This window comes from Astyanax mexicanus, chromosome 8 (genome assembly GCF_023375975.1).
Source record: "Astyanax mexicanus isolate ESR-SI-001 chromosome 8, AstMex3_surface, whole genome shotgun sequence".
Classification (NCBI taxonomy): Eukaryota; Metazoa; Chordata; class Actinopteri; order Characiformes; family Acestrorhamphidae; genus Astyanax; species Astyanax mexicanus.
Window position 1 is genome coordinate 24,401,590 of NC_064415.1, and position 18,268 is coordinate 24,419,857.

The 18,268-nt window shown below is 37.9% G+C and overlaps 2 protein-coding genes across 3 annotated transcripts; both read left to right on the plus strand.

Annotated features, from left to right (window-relative positions):
• The first annotated feature begins 879 nt into the window (after positions 1-879).
• naa40 (N-alpha-acetyltransferase 40, NatD catalytic subunit) lies at positions 880-9,857 on the plus strand. Of its 2 annotated transcripts, XM_049482884.1 has the most exons (9): positions 880-1,277; positions 3,957-4,082; positions 4,536-4,631; positions 4,727-4,779; positions 4,881-4,976; positions 6,368-6,526; positions 6,934-7,017; positions 7,431-7,508; positions 8,177-9,857. In XM_049482884.1, the coding sequence occupies exons 3-9, from the start codon at positions 4,593-4,595 to the stop codon at positions 8,319-8,321; spliced, it is 654 nt and encodes a 217-aa protein (XP_049338841.1). In that variant the 5' UTR covers positions 880-1,277; positions 3,957-4,082; positions 4,536-4,592; the 3' UTR covers positions 8,322-9,857. The 2 variants fall into 2 exon arrangements, with proteins under 2 accessions (XP_049338841.1, XP_007248143.1); XM_007248081.4 differs by lacking the exon at positions 3,957-4,082.
• Positions 9,858-10,670: 813 nt separating this feature from the next.
• Positions 10,671-17,831, plus strand: b3gat3 (beta-1,3-glucuronyltransferase 3 (glucuronosyltransferase I)). The gene is made up of 5 exons (XM_007248083.4): positions 10,671-11,403; positions 14,020-14,188; positions 14,300-14,651; positions 15,582-15,872; positions 16,243-17,831. The coding sequence occupies exons 1-5, from the start codon at positions 11,322-11,324 to the stop codon at positions 16,339-16,341; spliced, it is 993 nt and encodes a 330-aa protein (XP_007248145.3). The 5' UTR covers positions 10,671-11,321; the 3' UTR covers positions 16,342-17,831.
• The last annotated feature ends 437 nt before the right edge of the window (positions 17,832-18,268 follow it).

Consider the following 18,268-nt stretch of genomic DNA (forward strand, 5'->3'; position numbering starts at 1 on the left):
GAGGGCTCCAGTTCACTCACTGTGTGCTTCGTTTACTGAACGTACTGCTACTCAGGGCTGAGGGCTCCAGTTCACTCACTGTGTGCTTCGTTTACTGAACGTACTGCTACTCAGGGCTGAGGGCTCCAGTTCACTCACTGTGTGCTTCGTTCACTGAATGTACTGTTACTCAGGGCTAAGGGGAATGGTTGCCACCTGTTCTGTAAAATACTTTATTTGGCTATTAAAAGTATTTTAATATGGGACGCAATATTTAATAGTCATATATAATATATGTAATATATAAAACATACATGGTCACAGCGGTTACTGAGGTAGAGAGTTTATAGTTTATGGAGTGAAGCAGCAAATATTGCTGATAGGGATAGGGACATTTCAGTTCCACTGTGTGTGTGTGTGTGTGTGTGTGTGTGTGTAAGTAGAGTGATGGGTGGGTTCAGTATAGTTCTGTGGAAGTTAGTGATGGGCACAGTAGCTCTCTTAGATTAACTAAATCATTAGAATCTGTTTACTAAAAAAGATGTTCAAAAGATTCGTTCACATATCTCTTCTACCATGCACATTTCATTGTACTGTATAGGTACTACACTGTCCTGCCATTAAAATTTGTTGTTGTAAGTTGACAAAATGTAAAAAAGTTCAAGGGTTATGAATATTTTGCAAGCCCCTGTATTTGTAAAGTGGCATTCATTCATCATCTGAACATATAGTTAACTAATATAAATGTATGAAAATATGTATCACTTATTATTGGAATAATCGAAAATGTGAGGTGTTGTCCACCACTCTAGCCCACCTGTACACTTAGTTCAGTTATGAGGAACCATGAGGAGAGGAGCTCATGACCCCAGAGTCGTGTCGTCATTTCCCCAAGCCCGCCGTGGAGAGAGGGGGGGAGAGAGAGAAAGAGAGAGAGAAAAGGAAGAAAGAGTAGAGCACAGAGACGCGATTGTCGTCTCCACGATTTGGCGCCAATCTGGCGGAGAAAGAGCAGGCGAATAAAAATAGCATGCGAGAGGCTAACTTCGCCTGTCTGGCTGTGGATGCTGTGTTGAGCTAGCTAGCTAACAGTTAGCCGGAGCTTAGCGTGTTGTTTTGTTATTGGAGGCTAGCCCGCTTGTTAGCGAGTAAGCTAACCTAGCATTTCCCATCCTGTGCATCAGAGGAGCCCTGCTGCTCGCCAGACACAGCTTTTCTGCTAGAGGCAGCTGATAAGGTCACAGCTAGACAACTTATAGTGTCTCTTAAGCGGTGGTTTAAAAGTCTGCGAGATGGGGGTGAGTTGTGTTTACGTTTTCTGTTGCTAGTCTGCCTTTGGGCTCCGTTTCCGTGCGGCAGCTTGAACAAAGACTCGGAGCGGAGCGCACCAAGTGCTGATCCCTACAGAGGGAGCGAGGGAGACATGAGGAGGGGGCGAGAGGAGGGAGAGAGAGAGAGGGAGATAACTAGAGAGATGGAGAAAGTGATTGCGGTGGAGAGACCCAGCCTCGATGGCTAGCCAACCTAGCTAGCTGTGAATATATATTATTAGTTAACCTAGTTAGGCTTGTGCTCCTTTCACCCTTTGACACGAGGGATGCTCTATAACTACAGCTGTTGTGCTTAAGTACTAACCTAACCTAGCTAACAGATGGGCATTCGTCCTACCCTCAAATTATTGATGTCAGCACAGTTTGCGCCATTTCTCACAATTTATCTAACCTATCTAGCCAACCAAGTTGACCTAACTTTACTAATCATCCAGTCTGTCTAGTTTGGAGCCGTTGCTAAGGGAATGATTCCACTGTAAAACAGCAGACCCTCAGCTAGCTAGGTTAGCTTATATATCTAATTAGCTAGTTATCTAGGTAGCCATCCATTTATTTATCTAACCTTCTAGCTATCCATCGACCTACATAGCTAACTTAATTGGCTATTTAGTAATACTAATATAGTGCAAGGCATAACGTTAAACTAGCTAGCAAGTGGCATGGCTGGAAGCAGCAGCTGAAGCTGAACATGTGGGCCGCCATAATGGACATGCCACCAGCCCAACTTACCCCTATCAAGATCAGCTAGCTGTGTTGGCTAACCTAGCTAGCTTCACATCATGCTGGACCAGTGTAACGCTCATCAGTTACATTTTCTGGCCTTTTCGTAATTTTCTGAAGCCAAATTCGAAATCAAAGGTGTAAAACCCTATTATATTTTCCATTAACTAACAGCACTTGCAAAAAATGAGACCACATAAAATAATTAATTCTGTGATTTTGCCAAGTAAAAAAACTATAATCAAGAGGATTGATGATCACAAGGCATCAAACCAAGCTGAACTGCTTGATTTTTTGTATCAGGAGTGGCATAAAGTTATGCGAAAGCAGTTTATAAGTCTAGTGGAGGAGAACATGCCAAGATGCAAGGAAAACTGTGAAGAACCAGGGTGATTTCTGAACTCTTAAAACTTTATGAACATGAACTTGTTTTCTTCGCAGGATTTGAAGTCTGAAAGCTCTCTTTTGTTACTTCAGTGATTTCTCATTTTTTCGTAAATAAATGTTCTAAATTACTATTTTTATTTGGAATTTGGGAGAAATGTTGTCCATAGATTATATGTTTGATTAAAATGTTCATTTTACTCAAACATATACATATGAATAGCCAAATTAGAGAAACTGATTCAGAAATTGAAGTGGTCTTTTTTTCCAGAGCTGTAGATAGTAAAAATATATATATATATTTTTTTTATTTATGCCCTCACAACCAGAGTTTTAGAAATAAAACACTAGAGAATGAGAACAATGGGTGAATCCTGTTTTTTCACCTTTACAATACTATATGAATTAAATATATATAAGTTCATTAAAAAAAAAGTAAATTCAAATTTGGCCTCATATGGTCATAAAATTGAACTGATGAACGTTACACTGACCATGTTGTTTCCCTGTTTATGCTAGCTACACTTCTGTTTCACAGTTCTCTGTTTGTTCCTTTCTAGTTTTGAGCATCATTTTTCTGCTAGTTTATAGTCCATCCTGAAATGTCGTGATTTTAGGGCCATATTGCCCGCCCCTAATTTTTAAGATGCATAAAACTAATCACATTTTGATACTGTATTTTATTCATTTAAACAGGAATAATTACACTCTGCAATAAAACAAATAGGTCAGTGTTTACTGAGCTGTACAACAGTTTATGTTCAGAGAAGTGTATTATTAAGTATCACAGTGAGATAAAATATGGTCATATTGCTTGTCCTGTCTTCCTTGTGGAACAGAATAGAGAAACAACAGACTAACTTATATGGCACATTAAACTGACATGAACGTAGTCATTTTTGCTTATCTCAATATTTTGCACTGTTAAGCAGGGTGATTTTTAACTTTTTACCATGGAGTGTTTATGAATATAATTTAATTGTAATTTAGCCTGTATTTTAACTTAGTTTAAAAACTGGGATTTTATGTTTTTTTATTTATTCATTTATGCTTTATTCATTTAGCCTGGAAGGACAGTGACCTCTTACCAGGTGCCATGCATTACAGCTAGAAGTGTGATATGCTTACCCAGTTCTCTAAGATCACATGTTTTAGCCCACCGCCGTGTGCAAATGTAACATTTTCATATCTCTTCTAGACAGTGTGTCCAGTTCCCCAGCCACTTTCTCTTAGCCTGTATTCTTAAACTTCCTCTGCTAACCTACAATTTGTTTTTGTGTCTGTGGTTATCATCAGTCAGTGATCAGTACTTTCTGAGTATCAGCACTGTATAGTATGTTCCACTCTAAGTAGGCTAAAGAACATGTCACCTTGACACTACATCCTTTCTCCTCCATATATAGAAGGGCACTGTTCTGCTATATTTACTATGCTGCTTGTCCTTGGATTGTTGTTGCTGCTTCTAATGCATATTTTCTTGTGCAGTAAATGTGGCCTGGAATATGTCATCTCATCACATTGACACTGTGTTGGGTTTTACAGGGTGAACACACACACTTATACACTGTAATCTTCAGTGAAATGGCCTGTGTTAATAATTACATTACTGACCTATCATACAGTAAATGGAGCAGATCTTAATGTTACCAGTGTGAAGATCCAGTTAATGTGAGTTAGGTAGTATGTTGACTTTGTTTAAACACATTTTTGTTCTTAATTTTATTTGATTTAATTATTATATATATTTTTTCACATTTCAAATATGATGTCTAAAAAGAACCAAGCTAGCCAAACAGGGAAAAAGATGTGATGTGTAGAGTGCTTGCAGAGCGGTATCTGGCAAGATAGAATCATCGCAAGAAGCCATAAATCTAAGAACCTGATTAAATCCTGTCAGCAGTCTCTATTGTTACTGTGTCTTGCTCTAAAGATTGTAGTGACATCAGCTACATTTCAGAATAACCTGTAGTAATAATAATAAAAAAAAAGCAAGACAAGCAGTAGAATAATACCATTGGATATAAACCCCCACTGTTGTAAAGTAGGCCATTGCTCCAGCCTATTTAAGATACATTCAGGATTCATATTTGATAATTTCCCTCTTCTGTGTTATATCCTCAGCGAAAGTCAAACAGAGCAAAAGAGAAGAAACAGAGAAGGCTTGAAGAAAGGGCAGCCATGGATGCGGTGTGCGCTAAAGTGGATGCGGCCAATAAGGTTCTAGATTTAAACCATTTTCAGCAATTTATGCCTGAAATTGGAACTATTTTAAGATTTTTGGATTTTGATCTTGGCATCTTTTGTTTTCACAGCTTGATGACCCTCTGGCTGCTTTTCCAGTGTTCAAAAAGTATGACAGAAATGGGTAAGTGGTCAGTTGGCAACTTCTCAGTTCTCTGAAATGTTTTTTTTTTGTCCTACTAAGTTTACTAAGGCTTGTGATGGTGTGCTTTTGTTCTGTGGCAGGTTAAATCTGGAGATTGAGTGTAAGAGAGTGGCTACGCTCTCTCCCATCACTGTGGAGTGGGCCTATGAGCTGACCAGATCCAACATGCAGACCCTGTAGGTATTAGGCTCACAGGGAAAATAATTTTCTTAGCTTTTTGGGATGAATTTTGTATTTGGGATGCATTGATTTTCAACCTTTTTTGTCCCTATATGGGGCACATAACCAGCTGATGTAGAGTACCAGCGTTCTTCTGGACCTCATGTACACCTGATCACTTAATTTATTTTAAGAACCAGGATTATATCCGGACAAAGCTAAGCACCAAAATGCAGGCAGGATCATCAGAAATATTTAAAACGCATACAACTCCAGTCGCTCAAACCAGGAAGTGTGCTGAAATGCTTTTAAGTCAATCTATAGCACAGTAAACACATTTGTCTTTCCAAGACACAGCAGACAACAAAACTCCTCCCCGTGCAGTAAGACTTTGCTAATGTAATCAAACAGAAAAGTATTATTATTTTTTTTTCATTAGTATAAACCTCTAAAGCTAGTGCATTGTTCTAAGATCTGAAGAAATGCAGGGCGGTGTGTTAAATAGCCAATTTCAAGGCAGCAATCATCCTTAGTACAGCACAGGATGAGGCTAATTGGAATTGGAGGCTAGTCTGGTTAAAACTTACATTGTAGTTGGAATTTAGTATAACTAAACAAACATTTGATTACCAAATGTAAATAGACATGTTTAAAATCTTGAATTGACCTGGAATAAATGAGCATCTCCTGAATGTGATGCCAGAATTGGTCCTAGCTGTGGATTTGACCATATTTAAGGTTGTCATTAATCAAGTTAATTGCTTTTTGAAAGGGTGTAATTGCACTATTATGATTAATCATCAGTTGCATAAAATTGTCTTAAATTGCTGATATCTTCAGTTAAGTTCAGTTATTTCAGGAACTCTTAAAAAAATGTGTTGAGGAGAACCAGGGCTTGAAAACAGCTTTTACACTTGGTTAAATGGACCAAATTACCCAGGCAAAATGGCCAAGGTCTCTGGGGAAAAAATGTGTAAAAATGTTTTAAAAAGGGCCAGCAGTCTGGACTGGTCACCTCTTACCGACATTTAGTCAGTTTAATTCTTGGTTCAGATACCAGTCCAGTGCCGGTGCCTCCCAGTACATCACTCTTGTGTGTAAATGTATTAAAGGATTTCTACATATTTTTATGAAATAAATATTGTCTTATCTGTTTGAAAACTGACATTCTGTTAGTGAATACTTTTTTAGTATCATAAAGTGGCAGGTCTTTTCGCTTTCACATTTTATAAGCTTTATCTTTAGCTTTACATCACCTTCCAGTTTGAATGCCAGTTTGCAAACTGCAGTCATACAGGCATTTATTTAAATAACAGCAGTATCTCACTGTTAATTCTACTGTTTTAATGAGTCTTGCACCTTTTACACAGCCCTGTGTTTGTAATGTTTTTTGTCCATTTCTTTCCAGATATGAACAGAGCGAATGGGGCTGGAAGGAGCGAGAGAAGAGAGAGGAGATGAAGGACGAGAGGGCGTGGTACCTCCTGGCCCGTGATACCGACTCCACTCCGGTTGCTTTCTCTCATTTTCGGTTCGATGTTGAATGTGGTGATGAGGTGTTATATTGGTAAGGTTTGTTATTTTTGATGTGTACAGATATATACGAGGGGTGGGGAAAAATTAGTGATATTGATATATTGCGATAAATTGTATTGATTTAATTTGCGATACATCTATGCTTGCAGCCAAATATTGATATTTTCATTAAGATTTAGATGCTCTAAACTCACTAAGACTCCTTTTTATCCTCTTCTGTAACACAGATGCCATTAAGTATTTTAGAAAAATATATTGGAATACAGTGAATATAGCAGAATCAGTGCTATGATGACATTGTTATCGTGTGCATTGTTTCGTGGTCATATTGTGAAAACAAAAACCCATAGAAATCGGTCCTTAGAATGTCTATGAATGCCAAACTTTCTAAAACAGAAGTTACTGATTATGGAGACTAATAACATCTTTTTCTTTCAGCTATGAAGTCCAATTGGAGAGCAAGGTCAGACGGAAAGGCTTGGGGAAGTTTCTTATCCAAATTCTACAGCTCATTGCCAACAGGTACGAAGCCCTTTGTAAAGTGTTTTTGGAGCATGAACAAAATGAGATATTAAATTAAAAGTTTATTTATAGAACTGTATATTGGTAGAATAAATAAATTGTAGTCAGAGGACATGTTTACATATTTTGCTAAATTATAAATGCCAGCAAAATTCAGTAATCTTGACTTTTGTATTAGCGGTAGTTCTGCCCTACTTCATATAAATATTATTGTTGTAAACAAATCTAAAATGTTTTGGCTACTATACAACAGCAATAAACGACCAATATTATCCAGTACATAACATTAAAATGACTAGGAATAAGTCATTGGACCTAGCCAAGAGCTTATTTCTATTTAACTCATTTTAATTATTTTTATAGTGCCTAAATACCTTTTTTGCCAATGTTTCTAATGCATTTTTCTGCTTCAGCACACAGATGAAGAAGGTCATGTTGACGGTATTTAAACACAACCATGGGGCCTACCAGTTCTTTAGGGAGGCTTTACAGTAAGTTAAGGCTATGTTAACATTCTGTCTAGTACAAATTTGTATTGAACAAAATAACACATGAGTAACAGCCAATGATGGCTGCTGAAGTAGGCTAAATTCTCAACAAAATGCCTTAACTCAGTTGGCTACCTAATCTGCACCCACTAAGTGCATAAAATCCAAGTTGACCATTATACACATCCAGGTGTATAATGGTCAACAACTGAACAAATTCCAACCAAAGAAATGTTAAGATCACAAATCAGCAAAGTAATAAAATAAAACCCACAGATATACCCAAAACACTCATTTTTAAAGCTAGTTTTCTCAATGTTGTGTAGTGATTAATTTTCAAAATGTGCTGCATGATGCATGGAAGCAAAACACATATATTGGATAGTGTTTGAATGAGAGTTTTAGTTTGTCACCAATTTGTGTATTATTACGTTGTTCACTGTTCTGGTGAAATCTAGTAAATTATTTAAAAAATAAATTATATAAAGCAGAATAACAATATCACAGTATTAAACAGGTGAACCTTTTTTAATTAAAGCTAAATTGCCATAACATGTTTACAAAGAAAGTGTAATTGGTTGGTAGTGCAAGAAAGTATTTCCAATGTCCTGGCAGTGCTCGGACACCATTTGTAGGTGTGCACAGTCTTACCACTGTCATTTCTGCCTCAGATTCGAGATTGACGACACTTCGCCCAGTATGTCTGGTTGCTGCGGTGACGACTGTTCCTATGAGATTCTGAGTCGACGAACAAAATACGGCGAGGCCTCGGGTCACGCACATGCAGGCGGCCACTGTGGAGGCTGCTGCCATTAGGTGCAGACCTTTTCTTCCTTTGTTACGGAACCACTTCTCATCCTACACTTCAATCAGCAGCCACCTCTTTGCCCCACATTACCTTCATATAATATGTCCTTAAGCCTAGTTCAGTCACACTCCATGCAGGAGTGCCGGATGCTGGACAAGAGCCAATCAGGGCGCCTCTGAAGTCGGTTGGTTTCCCTCTCTCACTCAAGCGAAGTGTTTTTGAGTAGTTTACTTTGCTGTCGTCATGAGCTTCCTCATTTGACCTCATTCAGATTTTATACAATCCACATTTTAGATGGGAGATGAGCCTCTGATGTTTTATTTAATAAATCATGTAAACATTTTGTTTCTGTAGTTTGAGTTTAATCATGTGAAGGTCATTCTCTCACTCAGTGATTTAAGTTTGTAGGAAGGCCATGATCTCTACCTCTCTACCGAGTTGGTCTTGGTCTTTATTATTGTTTAACGTGGGGGAATATAGTGTTTGAAAGAAGAGGTGCTGTAGAGAGGTTCTGTGCTCTGTAGTAGAAATGAAAATCTGTGAGTCTTTTCAGACACGTGAAACAAATGGTGCTCTATTAAGTTAAGTCTATGGAGCTGTGACTGAACTCAGCCTTAGATTAGCCTCTCATAGCGGCCACACCTTTTGAAGGTCCTCCTTGCACTTGTTCTTAGTTTTTACCTGACTTTTGTCTGTAATTGGAGGTACAAAACTGTTTTATTATGTTTTGAATAATGGAGATGGCAGTAATGACCACTGTGACAGCTCAGTGTAATGAACTCTTCTCACCTCAGGAACAAGCATGGTGAGTGTGTTCCCTCAGATCTGCACATCCAGTCCTGATAATCACAACAAAATCTCAAGGCTGCACTTTATGCTTTTAGCCTACAAAATGCCTGTCTCCCAGGCTGCTGGGTTCTTTTTTTTAGTTTTTTTTATTGTCATACTGGTTGTTACTGCCATTTTTCTCTCTACTGCTCTTTCAGGGTACATGTATTTTAACGAAATGCAAGGAGCTTGCCTATGTGTTGTATTACTTCAATAAACTGAATACAGTGTCTTTGTATTCTTTATAATCACTCCAACTAGTCTGTCTCAGGTCATTCAACTAAATCAAACCTATAACAAATGTTTTATAATGGCTATATATAGGGGATTGGTGTTAACGGATGATGTCGATGTTCTCTATCTTTATCTGATGAAGAGGTTGGTGTGTATTGCAATGGACCCTTAGTGTAGAAAATTACTTTTTTTTTTTCTTTTTATTATTAAGCATCATAGCATTCTTTTATCAAGTCACTTCTGTATATCCATGTTTTTTTTTTTCTGAACTGTATATAATCTATTTGCCTTGTTCATTTAATTTGCCTTCACAAAAGTCTTTTGGGGGAATGATGTTGAAAAAGTTTAAAAAGTGACCAGATGTTTGAGAAATGAGTATTCCTGTCTTGTGCTTTGTTGTTGATGCAGAAAGGGAAAGTCATTTTCATCTTTCAGTGTTTTATTTGTATGAAGCAAATAAAGGAAACTTGTTTGACTCAGAATTGCTTTGTTTTCATTGCATATCAAAAATAATTGAGAGCTTCATGTACTATGTGGGCTTTCAACTCAGGACTCAAATCCCTGGTAGTTTACCTTTACTGCTGATGTAATGAAATGGCCATCTAGTGTCTCATCAGGTATTTATGACATTCCACTGATTGTGGAAACTTCACTCTAGACCTCATGCAGCTTGGAGTAGCTCAGAACACTTACCGAACGATTTGTGCATGGGTTAAACTCTCGTTTTTATTTTTTTAATTGGGTGCATTGTACAATCTGGACTTGTCATCGTTTGCTTGAGTGTTACAACTGTGTAAAAAATGAATATAAAAAAAATCTAATAACATATATTGCAACAACTTTACTCTAATACAACGATTTAGGCTATTCAAATATCATACCGAGACTCCTACTGCGAGCACTTTAAATATACAATCGACAGAGCACCGGTGTTCTGTCGAGTTGTGCTATCCGTCGATACGTGCCTCCTTAAGTCAGTGCGCATGCGCCAACCTACACTTTTTGATTATTTCTCGTGTTCTTTTAACAATAAATCTGTTTTTTTTTTGGTGCAATAAACAACCCGGACTCACTGCCATTGCACAAAATGTAAACGGAAATAATGTAGAATAATAATTATTATTTAAAAAAAATACAGAATCGGCTTGTAGAAGACTGCCTTCTTATTGCCATAACTTTACCATTATATAGTGATTTATGCTATTCAAATATACTAGCTACTGGGATTTCTAATGGAAAAATTATCCTTCTTTTGTATTTTTACATTTTAATATACACTAGAGTAGCAAAGTTTAACAGGGTAGCAGAACTAGACAGAACACCGGCTCCAGGCGGTCCTTTCAGGGGCTGAAGCTGAGGGGACTGGAGCGGAACTACAGCGGCTGGTCCTGTGTTCAGGGGGAGTGTAGTGAGTGTAGCTCCGCGGCGGAAAATGTTGGCGCTGTGTTTGAGGTGAATGTAGCCGCGGGGACGGACAGTGTACCGCCGCTGTATGGCCGCTGGAGAACAGACTGATGTCCGGAGCGGCGGTTAGGAAGCAGCGGGGGAGTTTACTGCAGTGCCTGGGTCACTCTGAGGAGGAGAAATAACTATTATTAGAGTATTAGTGTAGCGTATATTATTAGAGTATTACTGTAGCGGGCGGTCAGTCAGCGCACAGTCCAGCCCGCCGGGGTCTCCTGCTGACCGCGCTCACCTAATTATCTAACTAACCTGGGGGTTATTGTGGTTATTTAACGCTAGGTTATTAGCCAAGACTGAACTGAGACCGAAACGCTGCTCGTTTAAAGCTGCTGATCATGTCCTCCTGCACCGGGTAATCCAGGCTGCTGTAGATGGATCATCTGCGCTGTGCTGCTGTTTGCAGGAGCTGTAAACTAACCACGTCTTTGCCAGGTTTGGTTCTTCATGTCACCATTAGCTAGATTAGGATTTCTACCACCACAATGAAGCTCAAACTGAAGACCGTGTTCCTGCTCTACTTCATGGTGTCTCTGATGGGCCTCGTCTATGCACTGATGCAGTTAGGTAAGACTGTGAGATCTCTAACAGTTCCACCATATGTCACAGTTTTCATGCATCTTGGCATGTTTTCCTCCACCAGTTTTACACACTGCTTTTGAGCAATTGTATGCCACTCCTGGTGCAAAGCAGTTCAGCTTGGTTTGATGGCTTGTGATCATTCATCTTGATTATATTTCAGAGGTTTTCAATTTGGTAAAATCAAAGAAACTCATATTTTTTCACAATATTTCAGGATCATTTTGCAGTAATTATATTTCTCACAGTTTTAAAAAGCACTTTTTAAAACGATATTCCAGAATACAGGTACTGCAACAAAATAATACATTGTAAAGTTTATAAGTATACCATAGGACTGGGCTGAGATTATAAACAAAGAAAATATATATATTCTTAAAATATATGAGCGATTCTTGATTATGATTACAATTCTTACATAACTTGTTTTTTTAGTTGTAAACAAAAAGCACCATTTAAAGTGAAGTGCAACTATTGTTTTCTTTATTATACATGTAAAATATTTTTATGTATAGTAAGCAGCCCCCTTCAACCTTACAGCAGCTTTTATATTAAACAAGGTGCAAACAAACGTCCTTGCATTTCAGTTTAGGAAAAGTCTCACATAAGAGTTTTTACAGGTTTCTGACAGAAGCAAATGTCTATTTACTGAGATTCCCTCTTGTAGCTTCTGTATGTAAAGATGTACAATCTTGATTATTCCAATTTGCAAATCAAATAAACAGAAATTCAAATGATCTGATTAAATTGATTACCCTCCCAGCCCTAGTGTAAGTGTCAAGGGCTGCGTTCACATTACAAGCCACATTGCTTAAATTTTTTTATCAGATCATGTTTGGCTATCCTGATGTATCAACATTCACAAATGTAAGTGACCTGTATCTGTGTGTAATGTGAACGGAACTGTCCCTGCACCAAGAGATGTGTGGGTACGAGAGAGAAGCATGTAGCGCATGCATAAAAGCAAAAAAATGCAATAAGAATTTAGGACCACATATGGAAGTGGCTCAGATCTGATTAAAAAAATCAATTTGGCATGTTTACACAGCCATGAAAACATCAAATCTGAACCACATTAAGCAAAAAAATCAGATTTGAGTCACCTCAGCCTGCTAATGTGAACATGGCCAAACATTCAGCAGAAACGAAAAAGTAATAAACATTTGTCTGTTTTGTATACAATTATAAACAATGTAATGTAGCAAAAAAGGCCCACCAAAAAACACTAAAGTGCAGGATATTTAGTTAATACATACTGTATAAACTGCTAACATAAACAATTGCACAAAAATGCCCTTAAACATTTGCAAAAAAAAATAAAAAATAGGTTCGAATCCCAGCTCATGCAGCTTTGCCATCAAGCTGCCGGCGTCAGAGGGAGCAAAATTGGCCCTGCTCCCTCTGGGTGGGTAGATGGCGCTCTCTCCCCACATCACTCCCAGGGTAATGTCTGCAGCACAGGGCGTCTGTGAGCTGATGTATCGGAGCTGAGCCGCTGCGCTTTCCTCCAAGCGCGCTGGCTGCTCAGCAATGCTGCATCAGCAGCAGCTCGAAAAGAAGCGGTGGCTGGCTTCACATGTATCGGAGGAAGCATGTGTTAGTCTTCACCCTCCTGGTGTGTTGGGGCATTACTAGTGATAGGGGAGTCATAATGAGTGGGTTGGGTAATTGGCCGTGTAAATTGGGGAGAAAATGGGAAAAATTAGAAATAAAATTATATATATAAAAAAAAAAATATATATATATATATATATATATATATATATATATATATATATATATATATATATATATATACTGTTTTGATAATACATTTTATCATACTGATATGGATTTTTAACCTAAGAGAGCCCATTGTGATACATGTGTCACAGACCCATTAAAAGACTTGTTCCTTACAGCACTCTGTCCTTCATTTTAACTTAGGAAGTTCCTAAGTGACACATACTGAACATCCTGAACATTTTGAATTTGGTATTACTATTCAGAAATAGGTGTGGGCTATTATGGGTTCCAATTCTGATACTACTGTGTCATGATATATTGTGCACGACATGATATGGCACGCCCTATTTAATTATTAAACTGATCTTTATTCAATGGAGTTCAGTGGAGCACCCATTTATCACACTGATGTTTAACTCTTTAATAACATTTTGTACTTGGATAGAAATGCATTCCCATAGGACCACCTGGAACAGAAAGTGTCAGAAAGCTCAGACTTACTATATCACGTAACAAGTGTCAGCTAGAGTGATATAAAGCCTGTGTATATTCTTTGGAGCAGTGGAATTACTTTAATATGAGCTCTATCCAGTACTTAAGTGTCACTGTGTCACTCGCTAATGCTCTTATGGCTGAATGCAGTGTAACCCACACAGCAGTGTTCCAACATTCAGTGTAATTCCTTCCAGAATAGTAGATGCTGTTTCTGCAGAACAAAATTTGAAAAACTAGACAAAAATGGAAAAATAAAACTGTCAATGCCCTGATTTCAGAAGAAATGATGGATAAGCAGAAGTTTTCATATGTAAAAATGTATGCTGTATGTCTTATGTATTATATAACTGTAAAAGGATTAACAGATCTTGTTCATTTTTCCAGGACAGCGCTGTGACTGCCGGGAACACGACTTGCCTAAAGATCGTACCATCTCTCAGCTGAGGGGGCAGCTGCACAAGTTACAGGAACAGATGAAAAAATCTGAACCAACAAAAGCTTCCAAGAAAACAAATCTGCCTACCATATATGTCATAACGCCTACCTATGCAAGGTATGCAGATGTATGTTTAAGAAATTCACAGTAATATGAAATTATTTATCACAACATTAATACAAACTAACTTTTCTGCACTATGTTTCCATCCTATCCATCCCGTTCCAGACTGGTGCAGAAGGCTGAGCTTACTCGCTTGTCTCAGACGTTCCTTCATGTTTCTCAGCTCCACTGGATCGTAGTGGAGGATTCTGCACACAAGACACCTTTAGTCAGGGACTTTCTGGCTGCGTCCGGCCTGACGTACACACACCTCCACATGCTGACTCCGAAAGATAGGAAACTCCAGGAGGGTGACCCCAGCTGGCTGAAGCCACGAGGAGCTGAGCAGAGGAATGAGGGCTTGCGCTGGCTGAGGGAGATGGCTGCTGCAGCTGGGGGGAGGGGGACGCCCATTGAAAATGCTGTTGTGTATTTTGCAGATGATGACAACACCTACAGTCTGCAGCTCTTTGAGGAGGTGAGTGAGTCCAAGACTGTTTTGTTGTGTTATTATGACCTGCTCACCTTCTGTCTGTGATCTGATTCAAATGGCAGGCAGCACACAACAGCTCACTGCAGTTTAGTAAGTTTAGTAAAATACATAAATTGTATTTGTATCAAACCATCATAGTACAGTGCATGCATTCGCACAATGAAAGCACAATATTTGTTAAGATATGGACTAATATATCTGTCCATTTTCATTCATTTTACTCTTATTGTCTATACATTTATTAATATCTTGGTATTAGATCCTTGATTCTGGCGAAATCTGGTGAATTTTTTTGTCATTTAAACAAAATTGACATTGTGATATCATAGTCCTAGTTTATGTGGTGGATGATGATTGATGGTCACGCAGAAATTGTACAAGTGCAAGTTCTACCCGGAAACCTTAAAGGAGAAATCCAGTGTGATGAGTACTTGGAGTTTTATGAAACATGATATCAAGTATGAACTTTGGTCAAATAGCCCACCTCTGTTCGCCCATAGCATTCTGAAATACAGTGTTTTTAGCTGAAGCTCACAAAGATAGCAAAGAAATCACTATTTTTACACCATTAACAAACTCAAAAATCTAATTCTGAGGGCCCTGCCATCTAAAACAAGGCACTGAGATTTTGCAAGATTGCTCAATTAATTTTGTGGATTCCAGCTGTTGCAGAAAATATCTCTATAATATTAATTTTGCAGGATTTCATTCGAGCCAATCTTAAGCACATGCTATCAGTTGTTTGAAGACTGACCAACTATTTAAACAAGCAAGTGTAAGCAAGTGTGCTACTTATTGTTTAGAATAATAACTCGCAAATTTTCCTCCAGTCTAGAATGTTTTCTAACAGGTCTTTTTAATGGATTAATTGAATTTTATATTTTAAAGTACATTCCCAATATTTTTACTTTCCAGATGCGTCAGACAGAGAAGGTCTCCGTCTGGCCGGTGGGTCTAGTAGGTGGAATGAAGTTTGAGCGGCCTGTAGTGGAGAACGGTAAGGTGGTTCGGTTTCACACTGGCTGGCGTCCCAGTCGCCCCTTCCCCATCGACATGGCCGGCTTTGCTGTCTCCTTGAAACTTGTTTTGGCCAATCCTGAGGCTCGGTTTGATGGTGATGCTCAGATGGGCTTCCTGGAAAGCAGCTTCCTTCAAAACATGGTTACCATGGAGGAACTTGAGCCCAAAGCAGACATGTGCAATAAGGTAAGTTTTGACTGGCTAGTTAATAAGTTCATTTGGATTATTACAGGTGTGTTAAGTTCTAGCTTTCAATCGGTGTACAACGTCAAATCAGAAAATGTTTGGGACAAAATAAAAGTGGTGAATGCGTTACCATACCAACTTTTTTTTAAATATTGTGGGCTGGCTATGCAGCAATGAAGCTCACTAGACAAAACGTAAAATATCTTGGGTTAAAACTGTCATGTTTACATTCGTTTAATTTCATTTGCATTTTCCGTACTATCCCAACTGAAGTATAATATAGGATGAGACAGTTATTTTAAAATTGTCTGTCATAACTTCCTTTTTTAGTTGAAATTGTATATATATTTTTTTCTGTTTGCTGCTGCAGGTGCTGGTGTGGCACACTCGTACTGAAAAGCCAAAGATGAAGAGGGAGGATGCTCTCGTAAAGCAGGGGTTAGGATCAGATCCCAACGTGGAAGTGTGAACCCATGTTCTCTAGGAACACATGCAAATACATTGCGATCTGAATCTTTTAGTGTGCTATAATGAAAATACAATTAAGAAATTTAACATATTGCCATATTTAAACTATTGTACATCTTTAAACACTTTTTTCAGTGCATTATTTTTAAATGTACAGTGAAAATGGATAATATTAAGTGCTAAATCATGTTAACTGAGATTAAGTTTGGTCGCAGGGTGTCTGCGTCCACTATATAGTTATTCAGTCCATTATGACTTTCAGTATTATTGTATTTACAAGAACCTGTATAGATAATAATGATGCTACACGTAAACATGAGTGGATGTACATTTTATGGTTTAACTACATCACAAAAAGAAAAGTGAAAGTGTTGTAAAAGACAAGACAACTCACTCTGAACTTTGAACTAGTGTTTTCCGAGAGTTTGGCTGAGTGTGGGCTGTTTTCCTTAGACACAATCCCTTGGAGTGTGTCCCAGTTGCGTACTGATTACTTATACTAGTTTTTGAGTATGTAGTATGTATAATAGATAAAAGTTGAGTATACTCAAATATGCACAATACATATTAGACAAAAATAAAGGTTAACATTGCAAATGCAAGAGATGTATGTTGGCAAAGCAATGTCTCATTACTTTCTGTTAGTGCTAAACAAGTACATTCATATTGTGTGTGCTGCAATAACACGATTAATATACAGTATATAGTATTAGTGTTGAGTACTCAATTGGGATGCAGCCAAGGCTCTGCTCTACTACTGAGTCTTAGTACATGAGGAATAGAAGCAGAAGACTGGAACCCTGCTGAAAATTAGACTGTATAGTCCAATTTAACTGCATGTTAAACATTTCTATGCATTATGAACATACTGTATGTAATGCAATAGTCACACTTTCACTGTACTGAGGAAAGGAAAGAAGGGAAAGTAGTAACTAATAACAGAATAATTTGATGTAAAATGTGTGCTGTGTTGTATATACTGTAGAGTTGTGTTATTTATATATGAAAACTACATGTTTACAAATGTGAAGTTGTATGTACTCAATGAGACTCAGCTGGAGTGACTGAGTTTTACAGTAATGTCTGAATTAGATTTTTGGTATAATTTCAGTGTGGAGCTGAATAGAGCAAGTGCACAAAAGTGAAAAGAATGGTTTATACCATGAATTTGCACCTGTATTTTATTTATATGCATTTCCTCTCCCTGGAGTTCCAGGGCTGTTTCCAGGTGCCTGGAAATTATGAACATTGTACAGTATGTCTGATTATTAGGATTAGTGGTTGTGTAGGTATTGTGTGTCCGTGAGCGTATGAATGCAGTTTCATGTGTATTTATCTTCCATAGTGTTCTGTAGGATGTAAGTAGTTCACCAGACCTGCCTCATGCTTTTATATGTGTGTCTTGTACTTTATGTTGCTACTGTTACATTCATCTGTTGTCGGTTAAGTTCTTTTAAAATGCCTTAAAATAAAAGAGGTGTTTTACACAAGCGTCAGTGTTCTGCTTTCTACAGGGCTGGTTTTCTGCAGTTTTAGATGTTTATTTATAATTGTATATTGTTGTTAAATCCTAAGCTAAATGGTCAACACCACCAACTTCTTTACAAAACAGAGAAAATTGAATAGTGATTAGTTTTTCCTGTTATAATTGTAGTAAGTTTTATCTAACTAAACAGTGTAATGGCATTTTAAAATTTAGGAAAAAAACATACATTATTAATAAAGCAATGTGATTGGAAGAGAATAATCTCTGTGAGAACTAAAACATTAACTAATTGGAAATTGAATATGGCCACACTCGTATTCAGAAACAATGTATGTCCATATGTTTGTGGTTACGCCCCAATTTTGACCAATGTAAAAAAAAAAAAATGGGAGGGGCAGTTTGGAAGAGACACTGGGTGATGTATGGGTTTAGAGGCAGGGCA